The 17,166-nt window shown below is 38.9% G+C and overlaps 2 protein-coding genes across 5 annotated transcripts in view; one reads left to right on the top strand and one right to left on the bottom strand.

Annotated features, from left to right (window-relative positions):
- Positions 1-14,086, top strand: part of ntrk1 (neurotrophic tyrosine kinase, receptor, type 1) — a 108,444-nt gene extending 94,358 nt beyond the window's left edge. For all 4 annotated transcript variants that reach the window (XM_085178293.1, XM_085178292.1, XM_085178291.1 and 1 more), the window contains 2 exons: positions 2,786-2,944; positions 10,048-14,086. In XM_085178293.1, the coding sequence (XP_085034419.1) occupies positions 2,786-2,944; positions 10,048-10,233 (345 nt within the window). In that variant the 3' untranslated portion in view covers positions 10,234-14,086. The remainder of the gene's footprint in view (positions 1-2,785; positions 2,945-10,047) is intronic.
- paqr6 (progestin and adipoQ receptor family member VI) overlaps positions 14,075-17,166 on the bottom strand; it is a 33,228-nt gene continuing 30,136 nt past the window's right edge. Inside the window, exon 8 of the mRNA XM_085178309.1 lies at positions 14,075-16,443. Within this exon, the coding sequence (XP_085034435.1) occupies positions 16,178-16,443 (266 nt within the window). The 3' untranslated portion in view covers positions 14,075-16,177. The remainder of the gene's footprint in view (positions 16,444-17,166) is intronic.

The following is a 17,166-nucleotide window of genomic DNA, read 5'->3' as shown; positions in this document are numbered from 1 at the left end:
TTTATCTGCTCTGACGTATTTGTTTGACACTGTTTGACGCCGATCTAATACATTTCGGTCCAACAGGAAGTTTGAAGTATGTAAACCGTATGATGAATACATGCAATCAAACTGCAATTACTCCATTGTTGGTTTCCAGGCTAATCCCTCTTTGTTGCAGTCTGGGTCACAACAGGAGGACACATCATGCAAATAATATTCTGGTTCCACAAGTGAAACCAGATTTTTACTTCTTTAGAATCCCAGACATTTCATTTGATACATTTCACATGATACATAATTCATCTGTGTTTTTGGGGGTCTTTTTTCTCGTACATACCCCCACAAACCTGCATGTGTTAGACTGTAGTTCTGTTAGCTGGTTAGCAAGAACTGGAAGTTCCAGTGTGGAAGTTCATTAATGCTACATTCTTTAATGGCCAGCGGATTGGAGAGAAGTTAAACTGTAAAGAAGTCTGTGAGAAAGTGAAACTATTTCTCACGTTGTGGCCTCAGTGAACATTTTCCTGATATATTTATTTATTATGTTGCCATTTTCAGCCATTAATGAATATAAGGATATTAATTTTGTAGATGATGGTCACCATTAAAGTGAAAAATGACAATAAACGATGGCAGCGCTAGCATTCAACTCATAAAGAGTGATTTACAAAAGCTTCGATGGTGATGAGCAACTGTTCAGCTTGAACTGTTAGAAACAGGACTTGACTTGAAACAACGGGCGCCATCATGGCCATCATTTATATACAGCATATTCTTATATTCTTCCAGCCAAAAGTTTAACCTCCTAAGACCTGAACTCTTCCACAGCTTGCATTTTTAATTTCTCTTTGATATTTGGGCATATTGGGTCCCAATGAATGTAAAAACAAAGAATTACCAGATTTTTTTTTTTTACCTTATTTTGTTTTTATGAAAAATCAGAGCCACATATGAGGATATTTGTTTAAAATTTTGATAGTAGCAGTAAGCGGATATCAGGCCCTTGTAGAGCAAAATTGTGTATTTTGGTCTAAATAACCCAAAATGTGATGTCCACATATGTGGACGCAGGTCCTAGGAGGGTTAAAGATGCAAAACCCTTGTTGTCACTCTGAGTATTTGACTATAATCTTGTGAAATATGTGAGTGTGAAAAGCTCTAATTCAGTATATGAAACAATAAAAATAATAGTTAGGTATATTTTTAAAAACCCAAGTGAAGACTGCTGTTATCCTGCTGCTGTGTGAATGTATTTGTGGTGCTTGCTTTTTAGAAAATATTCTACATAATTCAAGTGATGGATTTTGGAATATATATAGGACCTACTTTAAAAAGAAGCAGTAGTTTACACATTCACCTAACAAAGCAGATAAACGATCTGAAGGTGTGAAACACTTAAGACCTTATAAACAAATCAAGGTGAGCTGTTCCTTTATCACATGTAACACACAGCAGGGGTTCTGATCTGCTCTCGGTACTGGAAATACTTAATCTGGAAACAGTGCAACCACTCACAAGCTGTGAATTCCCAATCTGGCATCACGCAGACAAGTGAGGCTGCAGGTTAAAGATTGTTTCCTTTCTTGGTGTCTCTGAAAAGTAGTGCATGTGTAAACACAGTTGTACTGTTTTATTTGACTTTTATTATCCTCATTTTCATCTTCATACATTTATCCTTGGGTCTGTTAAAGCAGCTTAACACAATTCAGAGTTCAAAATAATCCTTTTTTATCTTATACCAGTTCGTCCACTACCTGAAAGCAACTGTTTAAGCTCGCTTGGCTGCTTCACCCAAATCAAATATTTGAGCAGGAAAAGGTAATTCGGGCTTCTGTGCTCACGGCCAGAGCTTTTTTCATGAGATGACTGCTATTTGGAACACCTGCTCTCTGCTGCATCATAACAAATCGGGAGTAGAAAAAACTGTCTGAAACTCAGAGAGGAGAATGAATAGGTATAATAAGCCCACTCCTCTTATTGAACTCAGTGTTTTGGATTTGTATTTTGAAGTATTATAGATCAAATACTAATATCGAACTTCTCCTCTAGTCTCGTAAGAAGAGATATTTCAATTTTTCTTGTGTGAGGGTGAAAACGTGATGTTGTCTAAGGAGAAAAACCATGCCCTAATCAACTATAATTCTGTTAAAAATGGGTTATTATGATTAAGCTACATAATACATTGTGGTCATATTCTGAAAAATACACTAAGATAAGAAGCACATGTGCTTTGTCTTCTCCTGAAGCGATTTAAACTGCAGGAGCAGCGTATGTCGTGCATTTTGGATCTGTAAATCACAGCATAACCTTTGAGAGACTGTGGAGTGTGTACTTTTAAAAACTACAGTCAAACCGGCTGAATAATAGCACTGGACTTTTTCATGTTGCTTCCCCTTGGTGGGATTTGAGAATTTGAAAATCGCTCAAATCTGTTACAGCAGGATTTTTTTTTTTTAGTAGTGAGAAAGGTTCATTCCTGTTTTCACGTGCCAGTGAAAGGGTTTTACTCATTAACAGCATGTTGAGATCTCATAAATGCAATAAAAATTACAAACCTAAGAGACTATCTAATATTATTTTTGTGGCGGTTAATCTCTTTTCCTTTTGTTTTATTTTGCATGAAACTACTGTAATAATTTTTAAACAGTCTGCCTATTTTTGATTTCAAGCTGGTCTCCCAGCTTGTAATAAGCAGCTCAAGATGAGTGGAAAGGAAAATCTATTTAAGATTTAATCTCATCAACAAAGCTAATTAAGGTTTCCATAATTAAAGTTCACTTAGTATTCGGTTCTTTATCTTCAGGTGGGTGGACGTACAATGCTCCCGATCCGCTGGATGCCCCCTGAGAGCATCATGTACAGGAAGTTCACGACGGAGAGCGACATCTGGAGCTTTGGCGTGGTCCTCTGGGAGATCTTCACCTATGGGAAACAGCCATGGTATCAGCTGTCCAATAGCGAGGTGGGTTGCAGTGGAAAAAAACATTATAAAATTGCGTTACAAAATTTCGGTAGCCCTTTCTATTACAGCTTGGTAATAATGTGGTAATAGCGTGGTAACAAGGCACATACAAGCATGTAATAATGTGGTAATAGCAGGGTAACAAGGCACATACAAGCATGTAATAATGTGGTAATAGCGTGGTAACAAGGCAGAAGCAAGCATGTAATAATGTGGTAATAGCAGGGTAACAAGGCACATACAAGCATGTAATAATGTGGTAATAGCGTGGTAACAAGGCAGAAGCAAGCATGTAATAATGTGGTAATAGCGTGGTAACAAGGCACATACAAGCATGTCATAATGTGGTAATAGCAGGGTAACAAGGCAGAAGCAAGCATGTAATAATGTGGTAATAGCGTGGTAACAAGGCACATACAAGCATGTCATAATGTGGTAATAGCAGGGTAACAAGGCAGAAACAAGAATGCAATAATGTGGTAATAGCAGGGTAACAAGGCAGAAACGAGAATGTAATAATGCGGTAAAGGTTATTACCACTCAATTACAAAGTAAGACCAGTTGATATTAAAGTAATATAATGGTAGCAACAGTGGTTACAGTAATATTCCACTAACATTTATGTAACAAGATAATAAGGGCCCAAAACTGTGGCTATTAACTGATTATTACTTTGTAATTGAGTCGTAATAACTTAGAAATTACCAAATTATTATTAATTATATCATTCTTGTTTCTGCCTTTTTACCCTACTATTACCACTTTATTACTAAGCTTTAATAGAAAGTGCTATCAAAGTTTTGTTCCAGTTAGCTTTGCTTTCACACCGCAGTCCAGTGAAGAACTTAAAGTAACGTACCTTCATCATTCGTCTCTACCTACATGGGTTGTGCGCTCTCTGTACTTCACACTGACTGTTCTGATGATGGGCATGTGCCTGATGGCACCAGTTAGCCTTCAATCAGCACATAGTTTTTAATCTAAATGAATGGAGTTTTAATTGGTCACCTGCATATAAAAAGGATCTTCAAATTTAATTGAAAAAGCTTCAGAAAGTGTGGTGACTGTGTCCTAAAATACCATAACCAAAAAAGCTTAATTTCTGAAAATACTGAACAGATTCCATATTGGTTCGTGTTATGGATACAAAAAACCAAATAAATATTTATTAAATTAACAAGAAGTAGTAGATGTTTGCAACTTCACTGTTAAAACTAGTCAAAAGGTGCAAATGCGCAGTGCAACAACATGAATATTAATTGGTTCATTTGGGGTCAAGGGTGGGACAACCTCCATCTGGGGGTTATCATAGAGCGCCTCTTTATATGATGTCTATGGCATTCTCTCACTCAGCCATAAACACCTGTGAGCTGTGTCACTTTGAGTAGTTTTTTACTTTGATGTCGACACACCTTATTTCAGTACAAACTTGATTTGCTGTCATGGTATGATATCGTGTAGTAGTGTAAAAACCAAGTTTCAGTTGGATCTGGACTAAAGTCCCTCCAAGACTTTGGTTGTTTGGTCTGGACCCGGGTCAAGGAGAGGTTTCACATTTTGAAGTGTTAGTTTATGTCAGACTGATAAGTCTGGACCAAACATGTTAGGTTTGATAGTTTCTTTAGATGACAAGACTGACAGCACTTATTTATTGGGAAATCACACGAAGCTGGAGCAAATAACTAGTTTAGTTTAGTCCCACTGGTTGGCTAGAAAGGAGGAAAACCATTCACAGTGTGGCCATGGGTGTAACCAGGCTTTAGAAATGAGAGAGGTCCACAAACTTGTAATGTTTAATATTTTAGGGTTAGCACCTGTGCTAGAAGGTCCTAGAGTTGCAATACAATCAAAACCCTAGATTTTAAACACTGAGGACTTGATTTTATACAGCTTGTCTCTTTTACACGCCTCTGTAAAAGAGACAATGAGACAATATAAAACCATGAAATTAAAAAAAAAATAAAAAAAAATTCTTTTTAAATTAAAATGGCACAAAGGACGAGGCTACCGGCCCTGACACTCCTGTTTCTGATTCACTCCTTATACTTACAACAACCAGTTATCATTTCACTGAGTCATCCATAAAAGCCATCTCACGTCGTGATTTATAACAATATACAGTATTTACTTACTTTTAATTACTGAGGTCCAGACTTTGGACCTTATAGCTACCGGTAGTTACAGCCATGAATGTAGCTGGGCAGTCTCGTCCAGTTCACAATGGTTTTTTCTGAACTTTATGTTTTATATGCAGACATGCACATCATATCACTCCTCCATTCTAATTTTTCGTCGGATTTCAAATGAGCAATTTTACCAATTGTTAAAAATGTTTCCAAAAATGTTTTTGTAGGAAAGAAAAAGCACTCACTGCAGTTATTAGGATTCACTGATTGCTTTATTTTTAAAGATTATGATCTATGCACGACTGCTGGACATAAACTAGATATCCTTTTTATGTGGTTTGTGTAAATGTATGTAGCTTTGCCCAGAAGGAGTTGCTAGGTCCAGGTTTCTGCAGAGTGCTTCCTTGCTGCATGTTCAGGCTTTAGTATTTCACGTTTTTATCCTCGAGTTCAACACTGTGTGCTTACATTTCTTGATTTCACCTATTTAATTTGATGCAACTTAAGATGATGTCAAAACAATTAAAACAAACTGCATGAGTGGTGGTCGGCATGTTTAATTTAAATGCTGACTGTGGTGCTAATAGCATATACTAGCAAACAACATTAAGTAGGATACAGAAAAATAGTCAACTGAAATCTTTAAAAAAATTTCACTTATGCACAACTTGACAGCCTACTTTTCCTTTGTTACACTTTTTTTTAACAAGCTAACGAGGTAAGCTAGTCAACGAGCTAACAACAAGCTAGCAAGCTAGTCAAGCTAATTGTAGTTAGCGTTGTGGTTCGTACTTGCACATGTAAAAAAGGCAATGTTTATATAAAGTTTAATCAGAACATAAGAAAGAACTTTTCTCACTGTTGTGTGGAGTTTAAGTAATTTGTTGAGTCTTTTGTTCTTTTAATAAATGAAGTTAGCTTGAAGTAACTTCATTCTTGAACATGCGCTAATGCAAACACTTCTGTAAATGTTTTGGTGCCTTCACATAATTTAAACTTGCAAAACAAAACATTTTCACTGTAGTCTCAGATACTTTACCCGGTGCTCTTAAACTAATCAATAAATTCATAGTAATTAAGGGCGGTCCAGTCTAGCCTTTTCAGCTCAAGCACCAAGAAGTGGGACTCCATTGTGACCACAGTGATGCTATTACAGGCTGTAGCCCTCTCTCCTTTCAAGAGAAGGGTAGATCACTTTTCCTTTGCACTCGATTCTAATCTCATTGGCTTTCATTTTTGCCCCTGGCTAATGAGCCGTAACCTCGTTAACCTAATCCGTCTCATCCAATGAAGGACAGGTAAAATTATCATGTTGCCTAATAAGTCAGTGGTGGAAATAAATCATCCCAAAATACTGACGTGACAGGCTGTGACGGCGGCGGACAGCATGAGTCTGCGTTCTGATTGATAGGCCATTTTGGTGCAAAGTGGTTGAGCAGCGGCAGGCCTCTTGTGATCACCGGATCAGGCCGAGGTTAACAATGAAGAAGAGCGTCGCAGAGCACAGTGAAATCCTCTCTCTTATCCTCGACAGTGATGTATTCACTAAGCAACAAGAGTGTGTGAACTGAATCAGTCATTGCAGCCATTAGTGTCGGAGCTGGAGGTTGTTCATATTTCGGTGGCTCTCATTTGACTCCGAGGTCGCCGCTAATTGACACATATCTGTGAATCTGTAGATAGTGAGGTTATTGTGCTGTTTATTAAAACATATTGTCCTTGGTGCAGCACAAAGATATGATTAGTGGTTCAGAAAGTCTCCGTGAATGAATCTATTGCATGCTATTTTAAGGTTTGCTTTATAAGGTTTAAAAATGTATCCTTTTTGTTTGAATGTTTTTGCTATTACTAACTTTTATAAACATCAGTCTATCAGCTGTTGTATTTTTCTGGCAGTGTATACAGTTATTCAAAATAGTTTTACCAACTTCAACATGCAGGTACATCCATGCTGTAATACTGAATAATAGTCTTTTTCTTTATGGTCCTTTCACTATATTCAAATGTAAGTTTCTACTTTGTGGTATTTTTACTTTATTTATTTTCCAGTTATTATCACTGACTACCAAAGCATCTCACCCCCGACTCTATATATTACAAAGCATTCAATGCTCATATTTAAATATTTAAATCTGACGATAGCAACGTGTTTAAAAAAAAATCCAAGGATACATCTCACAGAGGAGAATCTTTCTCTTTCTCTATCAGTTGAGTTTCAGTGCTGTGTAAATGACGTGTGTGGAAAAATAGTTTCACAGCCTAACAATGACATGCCTCTGTCTTTTGTTATTATTAAAGCTTCAGAGAATCCAGAGAAGTCTCTGCAAGTGACGAGGCTGAATAAATGACCTTCAGGTGGCAAATATCTGAAAACCTTTGTGGGTGAACGCAGTTTTTCACAGCACCCACAAATGCATGTTTAAAACACCAAGACGGGTCCTTTAAGGCTACTTTCCTTTCAGCTCCAATCCTACAGAAAGCAAACACATTTAACTTTCAGAAATACAGAAACTGATCACATCAGCTCAGAAAAGCTTACTATGAGGTGATGCAGCTGATACGAGTTGCACTTTCAGTTGTATTTTCAATTAAATATAAGCTTTCATTGATTTAAAGCTGCATTCTAACTTATTTTCACATTCTGACCAAATAAAGGTCTGAAAATAGGATTTAACTGGACTCTGGTACAATGATGATGCATCTGGTAATGAACAGCCATGTTTAATATTGTTAATAGCTTCTTACAAAGATAATAACTTCAAACATTCCTGACGACCCTCACTGGTCGACTTTTATTAGTACGGAGTAATTCTACAGAAGGGCGTCACATCTTTGAAGTACTAAACTTAAAAAAACAAACAGCGTCTCTTTCCAGGAACGATGCTTTGTCTTCCTGGGATGCTGGGCAATAAACCGAGCAGCATAAACATTTCATTTAGAGACTAAATGTGTGCTTGCATGCTTGAGGTTTGGAGGGAGTACCAAGGACACTTAGTGCTAGAGTTTAAAATGTTTTTAGTGCTTTTAGCACCATACAGATAATTGTTATCCTCAGCTGTATTCAGGTGAAGCCGTGACTGTCAGAGAAAGATTTTCTTGGTTTAACAAATAAAAACCAAGACCAGAGCTGCATCAGCGTCGGACAGATAAATATAAAAAGATATTACGGCTTCTGCCCTCCTCACAATGTTGACAGGTTAATTTTTTATCTGTCATCACCGCTTGTTTCTTTTTTAATAGGAACTAATAAACAAGAAACAACTAAACTTTGCTGTAAACAACTTCTCCCTAGACTTTTGCAAACATCCACCACCTGCCCACCTCACTATTCTAACAGCATGTTATTCATTCATTCTCTAACCCCACGTTTCTTCTGAACGGGATCTGTAATAAGATAAGATAAGATAACCTTTATTAGTCCCACACGTGGGAAATTTGTTTTGTCACAGCAGGAAGTGGACAGTGCAAAAGTTATGAAGCAAAAATTAGAATACAATAAAAATAAATACAGTACACAACTGTACAGAATAGAATAAATAAAATACTATATACAGTAGAATAAAAAAGAATAAAATATACAATAAGAAAAAAATAGAATACAAATGCTATATACAACTGAGTAAAAAATACAACGTCTGATGTATTTGCAATGAAAATTTCAATTTTCAATTTTCATTCAGACAACGTCAATGTCTGATCAGGCTGCTTTTGTTAGCTTTCTTGTTTCACGTTCAATGCTGGAAGCGAGTCGATGCAGCGAGTGGATCCACGGTGCTGATTTACAAGAAAACTGCCCTCATTGAGTGAATTACTGGTGCTAAAAGATGATGATGGTGCGACGTCACTGTGTTGTTCTTCTGACAGCAACAAATGGACCAATCACATTGTTGTGCTTTGTGTTGGATGGGGGAATGGCTTCTTGTCCTCAGTGTGTGAAATAAATGTAACAAACTTTACATTTTAAGTTGCATTTTGGTTCATTTTTTAAAAAGGTGATCCTTTTCTAAGCATGTATTTAAAAAACCTTTCAGGCTTTAGGGCAGTCAAACTTCTCTCATTTGCAGACTTTGCTTCCTGCTCAACATTAATGACTGAAGAAAAAGGTTTTGCTCATTTTTTTTTTCCCTCTTTATTTATAAAGTTTTGCACATGTAATTTGACATATCAGGCCTAATACAGCAAGTACCAGCCGATATAAAGACATATATCAAAACAAATTAGGCCATTAAAATTCGGATGATAACAATAAAACAGAAAAAAGGAAGAAAAACAAAAAAACAACAACCCACGCACAGAAAACAACAAAAAACAAACAAACAAACAAACAAAAAAATTAAAAAATCAACTCCCTCCCAAAACCATAACAAAAGGGAACCCTGTGGTACAAAAGTTTAGTCTGTTGTAAGTGTTTTCAATGAGTTAAAGTAAATGATAAAAGGCTGCCACATCTGTGAGAACTTATTAACATTTCCTCTGAGTCTAAATTTTATTTTCTCCATTTTTAAAAAGAACATAACATCTTCCGGCCAACGTGATCGGGCTGGAGGGTGAGGAGCTTTCCAAGACAGCAAAATTCGACGCCGTGCCAGCAGTGAAGTGAAAGCGATAATATCCAGTTGCTTACGACTAAGGTTCAGGGCGGCGTCCTCAGAAACACCAAAAATGGCAACTAGTGGACATGGTTTGAGAGTAACGCTCAAAACACGAGAGAGCACTTCAGAGTAAAAAGTCCAGTATAATTGAAGTGACGGGCAGGCAAAAAACATATGAGTTAAATCACAGGGGGAGGTGTTGCAGTTTTGCTCATTTTTGATGTGAAACTTTTAGATCAGACTCGGATATACAGGACTGGTAGGCTCGAACTCCATTAGAAAGCCCATTAATAAGACGATGTGAACAGAAGCTCTGAGAACAGATTAAGAATGCGTCTTTTATTCTGGCCGTTAAAAAAATGTATTTTTCCCACCTGCTCCACAGGCCATTGAATGCATCACGCAGGGACGGGAACTGGAGAGGCCACGCACCTGCCCGAAGGAGGTTTACTTGCTGATGCAGGGCTGCTGGCAGAGAGAGCCCCAGCAGAGGATGGTCATGAAGGACATCCACAGCCGTCTGCTGGCCCTGGTCAAGAACCCCCCGGTTTACCTGGATATCCTGGGCTAGAGGGGCCGCGGGCCAACCAGGCTGGGGAGGTTGGATTTTTGATTTGAGATATAAAACTTTAGTCTGTTACTCATTTAAGTTCATTCTGCTTTTCCAGCTGTGATGCTTCGTGGGCAGTAACATCTGCTTTGACCTTTTTTGGCTGCAGTTTTGCCTCATTCCAGCTCGACTTTGACCCCTTAACTGGTTACTGCCCCGTCCTTCTCTGGAAACCTGTCACATGTTTACCAAAGTGTTTAATGTTTATCTGAGGTGGGATCAGTCTGATGGAGGAGCGTGCATGGATGAGAACTAAAAGAACTGTGCATAGGCTCTTGCTGGGAATCTACTGCCACGTGGTCTCTGGAGTCCATCAGCTGAGCTGCGACACATTTTAATGACTTTTAGCTGACGTGCTTGTGTTGGTTTAGAAAGCAAAAACTCGTTTTACAGATCTTAGAACAGCAGATAGTCATTTGTATAGTACCGTCACTGATTTTGGATAAGTTTTGATATAGAGGGTTATTAAGAAAACAAAGGAAAAAAAGCTTTCATTGATGTATATAAGATAGTCACAGCCAAACCTTGTTTGTTTCTCACATGTCAGATTGAGTGTATCATATGAATATTTTTCAGAAAAAAAAAAAGATGTCAAACGTTAGCAGTGAAAACGTTTCCTGGTATATCAACGACTGTGTTTACATTTAATTGCTGTCAAATATGAACTTCCACAGAGCGACTTTTCCGCCTGCGGCCGCTATTGAGACTCGCTCGGGAGCGGATTTTGGACAGATCAGCCATGTTTAACATGTAACGACCTTCAGAATCAAAGTGCTGCAGTGAAATTTGGTAAGGGGGCAAGCTGGTGGGGAGGTGACACCCCGAGAGGTAACAGATGGGTTAAAGCGAGACTCCAGGAGGAGAGGGACAGATGGCACTGAAAGTGAAACTGGACGTGAACCCACCACCGTAACATTTGTCATTCCACCAAATGGGGCATTGAGAGGGTGTGTGAACCACTGCGATGCCTTTAAGTGTACATACTGAGTGTATATACTCTGTATTAATGTCTAAAACAAAATATATATATATATATATCTTCATGTATTGTTACTCCAGCACTTTGTATATTGTCTGCCCTTAAAAATAAACAAACTTGATTAAAAAAAACGAGGCTGCAGTGTTCGCAGGAACATCCCTCTGCATCAGTCAATCCATCATTATCGTATGCTTCAGACTGAACAATGATTTGGACTCCTGTCTGTACTTAAAGTTAGACATCTTAACAAGGCTATTCAAGAGCCTTCTATTATTTTGACGAACTAATCAGCAACCTGCGACGTCGCCACGGGATGCTCAGCAGACGGTTATTGAAAAGGAATAATCAAGTTTCATATTGCCTTACCGCGGGCCCTCCAGCAAACAAACACCCTCCAAAACCCAACTCTCTCTCTTCATCTCTCTGCCTTGCCCCCTTCCTTCACCACCACCACCACCACCCTCCCTCGCTCCATCACTTCGTATGCAGAGCGCCTCCGGGGAGTGGTAATGGATTGTGAGTAATGCTATCATCCCCTTCTTTCTCTTTCTTTCTCTCGACCTCCTCTGGCGTACTGGGAGGGGGATGAAAAACACTTGGACCCGTGTCTGGCTCATTGTTTCTTGTAGTGTCTTACAAGCAGATTCTGGGGAGATAGGATTAGTACACTCTGTAGTATTTGTCCCTGTTATCCTTAAGGGCTCCATTTGTGGTTTCAGAATGAGCCTTTTTAATAAGCACTCGAGGCTCCACCTTGGTTGGATGTGGAATATGACTATAATAAAAGCTGGAAATGAGGCCATTTTTAAAATGGAAGTCCTATTAGAGCTTTGCAGCAGGATACTTTCCTTTTCAATCTTCCACCTAGTCATATAATGCATGTATACAGGATATTGATTTCTTATGGTAATTATTTCTTCATGATAATGGTGGTGCCGATTCATTTTGGTCTACTGCTAATAATAAACCACTCAGCGTGCTTTACCGTCCATCCTGCAGCGAGAGATTAGAGAACAGGAAGAGAAATGATTTAGTGAATCAAACCGAAGCAGAAGAAACCTGCACAACCTGAGAAGAATGTGAGATAATCTGCAGATTAAAAATATTCACGCTTACAAATGGCTATGCACAACTATTTCACATCCCCACATTTAAAAGGTCTTATTATTATTGACCCTCAATTCAAGGCTTTTAGGGGGTTTAAGACTCCAACAACAACACTAAAAATATATTTTGAAGTCTGCAGATTTTTTCGTCCAGCAGCTGGTTTTTCCTGCAGACAAACGTTCCCTCTGAGCCTGCGGTTCATTTCTTTACAGATAAAGGCTGCTCAGCAGAGACAGCAGCGAAGAGCTCCTCAAACTAAACAGGATGTGTTTGCTGTACTGTTCTGCCCTCTGCTGGCCAGTCAGGCACACTGCTCCGATCCCAACGAACGTTGAAGTGAGAGGATCTGCAGTCATTCATCGAGAAAAGACACAAAAAATTGTGAATAAAGACACAGTGACCAGTTGCATATATTTAACAGATTACTGGGTAATGTGGGAAGTCCTTTTGTGTACTGTTTCCACTGTTACATTAAGTAAAATCAGATTATTTAAAAAACAAAAAAGAAAGTTTGCTTTTTGATATCACTCCATACAATAATTCCATTTATAAAAGGTTTCATTTATTACACAAATCTAGTAGAACAAAGCAGCAAATTACAAATTACACACGGCAAAGAACAAATAAGTATTTATACATGTCAAGAGTAGTTTGTGTTTTGTATCAAAAGAAAAACTTGTATAAAACATTAAAAAAGGCACCAATAACTTTGCCCCTCTTTTTTTAAATTCAATGGTTCCTCCTGCTCTTGTCTTTGCGCTTCACATCACTCAACATCCATCCATAAAGTGTTTAGAAAATGCCACAAGTGCTCACTTTTCCGGCTGTTATCGCCCTCGGGGTAACCGTGATCCGGTCTGGAGAAATCATTGATACGTTGGTCGAATACGTGCAGATTGAAACAAAAACCGATGACGTGAGCATGACTGAGTTTTAGAACTCTGGCACGTCTGCAAACAGTAAACGGCTGCGAATGAGTAAGATGACACGAAAATTCCCCCCAAAACAAACACCAGCTCAGAAGTAAAGGCTTCCAGACAAGTCTAGTAGAGTCGCATTAAGTCTGTAATGATGCAATTCCAAGAATCAAGAGGGTCAAACAGAGGAATGCTGTAAGGTGACGCCTGTAGAGAAAATAAAATTGATCCACGCCTGGCAGGGGAGGAGATAAAACAAGGGAACACTGATGGCAGCGTCTGCCACGGAAAGGAAGATGTGACTTTATACTCTGCACGCTGACCTCGAACACATCTTAAAAACAAGTGCTCTAATATAAATGTGTGTGTGTGCGCTTTGTGATTCTACACACTCGCCGCCGACATTTCTACTTCAGCGTCCGACGTGGACCTGTAACACACCTCAGTCCTGTAATATCACATACATGTTTACCCTCTGATCAACTTCTCCACCACGAGTGTTAAAAGATGCGTGTAAACGGTGACGATGAAGTAATGATGATGTAAATCTGTCCCATAAAAATGCTCAACAATGGGTTTAATACAGTACAAGCACGACGAGCATCAGTGCTACAACTGAGAGGTTTAGTAACGTAAGACCCAGCTTCAATCCTGTATTATAGAACAGTATTATGAGACCTTATATGCTGATTAATGAATTGTGATTAATGGATCTTATCAAGTTTTTTTGTGCATTATTGGGAGTAAAAGTTTCTCTTTACACAAGTGAGAAATATCCAAAATAGCCTCTTTTAAAAAAAAACAATAACAACAGCTGCAGCTCATTTCTTTTTCTTTCTTTTTTTTTTTTCTCAACTTACAATTTTACAGTTTTGTCAAAAAGGCTAAAAATTATTTGGGAACAAAACTATTTATTTGCATTTGTCAGGCGCAGTTTTGGAGATATTAGCTGCTCTTAAATCTGTTGGAACCAACTGGCATTCGCCACTTTGTGCTTGAATTACACAAAAAAACATACTTTGAAAACTGAGCAGTACTGTCTCTTTCTACAAATCATAACCAAATAAGAGAAATTGTAGTTTTAAATTCACTTCATTTCAGTTAGATTTCAGACATGATCTTCTGCTTTCAGTTTGGTTTTTGTTGGTTTTGTTGACTCACACATGTCGACACCAAAGACTCAAACACCTGTGACAAATTTCCCTGTTAAAGACTAAAATTAGAGACTTTTTAGTTTCGTAATCACTAAATATTGCTTAAATGACGTTAAACAAATGTTCTTTTTTCTCGTTTTAGTCAGTAATAACGGCTGTGGCCAGTTTTACAGGACCGTAAGAACCACTTTCTTTCAGCTACAAGCTACACCCATTATGGGAAACGTGTGTTTGTGATATTGTATAAACACCGACCTCTTCACCCCTCAGCTGAGCTCTGTTAACGAGCACCAGATGTAGAAAATCGAAAGAAAACAGTTCCTGAGTGAAACGTTTTGCAGGGGCGTGATTTCTAGAAAGAGACAATTACAGCTGAGTTATTTCTGAGCACAACGAGGCAAATATGAAGTCAGTTTTTCAACTTTTCAGCAGATATCTCCAAAACTGGGAAACTCACACAAAACCAATCTAGATGTTCCTGCAAAGTGCAGTTTAGAGTCCCAATAATGGTCAAAACTACTTGATAAGATGGGCCTTCTTTTCAGTGTTATTGTTATTGTTAGCTCACCTACCTGATACAAAAACAAAACAAAACAAACTGTCTTCCTTTCCGTTAATGCAGCTACAACAAGCAATAAATATTCTATAAATAGCAGAGTGGTAAATAGTTACAAGATACCTAAAGTATAGGAAAGGTTAATAGTTTGCAAAGTGCACCAGATACTGCAACAACACAAAGCTCCCACATTAACATCATCTCTCCTCCCTCCATTTCTCTTAATTCAACCACTAGTTATTATAAACCACACATGTTGGAAATTTCTCGAAATATTACTATAACTGGTTTTATTTACGTATTTATTTTTTGCTTGTAATTTTAAGTGCTTTTCCCCTTTACCTGATAGTTCAGAGTGGATCTTATGAGACGTGATGGAAAGGTAAAATGGTGCCATTTGCTCAGAACATAAAATTGTTGAAGACCTTCAGGGGGCATGAGGCCACTATAGTGTTGCCATGGGAACACCAAATGGTTATAAAAAAATGGTACCTGTCTTTTAATCACCGCAGCACTGTAACCTGTGGCAGATTGTAGGGTTCATAATAAAGGCAGGCGATCAGAAAGAGAACCACACTGGTCTGCAAATCAATGCCAGTCAGAGTGGAATCAATATAAGAGCCGGCAATCCAGTTTACATCACGTTATGGAGAGGTGAACATGTTGTCCATGCTGCTTTAACGCACAGGACAACTTCACTGACCAATGTGTCCAGTTACAGAGAATATTTCAATAATCACTGAATAACAGAAACAGAGTTTCTGACGCTGTTAATTAGAAAAGAATCCCTGCAAATTGTAACATTGTTTCCAGTTTGAAGCTTGTAGTGATCCACTGCAAACAGGCACTTAGGTGTCGTGTTACCACAGCTTGCTTCCTTCAACCCAGAGCCTTTTTCATACAAGTCAGCAATGAGAAGCATAAAAACAAACAATCATTGGTAGATGTGTTTTCAGCCTCACTTCCATTAACGCCAGAAAAAGGCTTTGATAACCGTGTCTGGGTCCTCAGCTTCTGCGTAAACACACGAACACATCAGACGTGCAACGCTGCCAGGACACGGAATATAAAGTGAGAAACTAAAGGTGTTAAACAAGCACTACTGTCAACTGTAGCTGCTGAGACAGACAAACAGCCGAACCTTTCCTTTGGAAAGCGAATCGGCTTTTATGAGGCGGAAAACGCCCCGCCCTCACTGCTCCTTGCACCCGCAGGTGGATGAGTGTGGCTGGTTGGGGCTGCGGCACGGTTTCCAGAGCAGCGGGGCGCTGAAAATGCCGATTATTCCGAGGTTGATGACGAGGCTGATGGCGAGCGCCCCGATGGTCCCAAGAAAAGATGGCATCATTCCGTGGTTCAGGAGCCACGTCCTCCGTGATGTCATGTCTGCGATCACACCCTCCATCTGGAAGTGGGACCCCACCACAGCGCTGACGTGGAAGAGCTGGTGGCTGTGGCCTTTGGGAAGGAAAGATGACTTTGAATCAATGAAACAAAAACAGTCGAGTCAAGTCGAGAACTGAGTGGGCGAGTCCAACAGTAGAACTATGGCGTCGCTACGATCCAGAGCAGCTTTGAATTATTCACAGTTTAAAGTAATCCTCGTTTGCTTAGACTGGCTTTTGATGAGGTTTGAACCTTTGACTAAACTATCTCGTGATTCATAGGGTTACAGTCCTGTCAACAAAGCCATCACGAAGCTGTATGAGACACTGTCCTAAGCTGGGAATGATAACACTCCACACATTAGAGAAAAGAAGAAGCAGGAATAAGGCTATCCTCTAAGGAGCGGGAGGCAATGTGCAATAGTCCTTAAATAACTCTGCTGTGAACATTGTTGAAATATTTGATACTTTATTTCACTCGTCGTTGAGTCCTAAAGGAATGCACGCTCCAAGTGTTGGAGATGGTGTGGATCATCAGGAGCTTGTGTTTTGGAGACGCTTAATACACAAAACACTGAATATATCATTTAAGACTTGTACACTATGAGATTTTGAGAGTTTGTACCTAAAACACTTTCGTGCCATGAAGCTGAGGAGAGATACAAAACTCTTCTGACTGCCAGTAAGAAAGTGTATAACCAGTAAAGTCAGTACCACCCCCAGCTGAAGACTGACATGGAGCTCTACAGGAAATGTTTCTTTCAACAAAGGAATGATGGACTGGAATAACTGGAAT

The sequence above is a fragment of the Neolamprologus multifasciatus genome, chromosome 11 (genome assembly GCF_963576455.1).
Source record: "Neolamprologus multifasciatus chromosome 11, fNeoMul1.2, whole genome shotgun sequence".
Taxonomy (NCBI): Eukaryota; Metazoa; Chordata; class Actinopteri; order Cichliformes; family Cichlidae; genus Neolamprologus; species Neolamprologus multifasciatus.
This window is presented reverse-complemented; position numbering and strand designations above follow the sequence as displayed.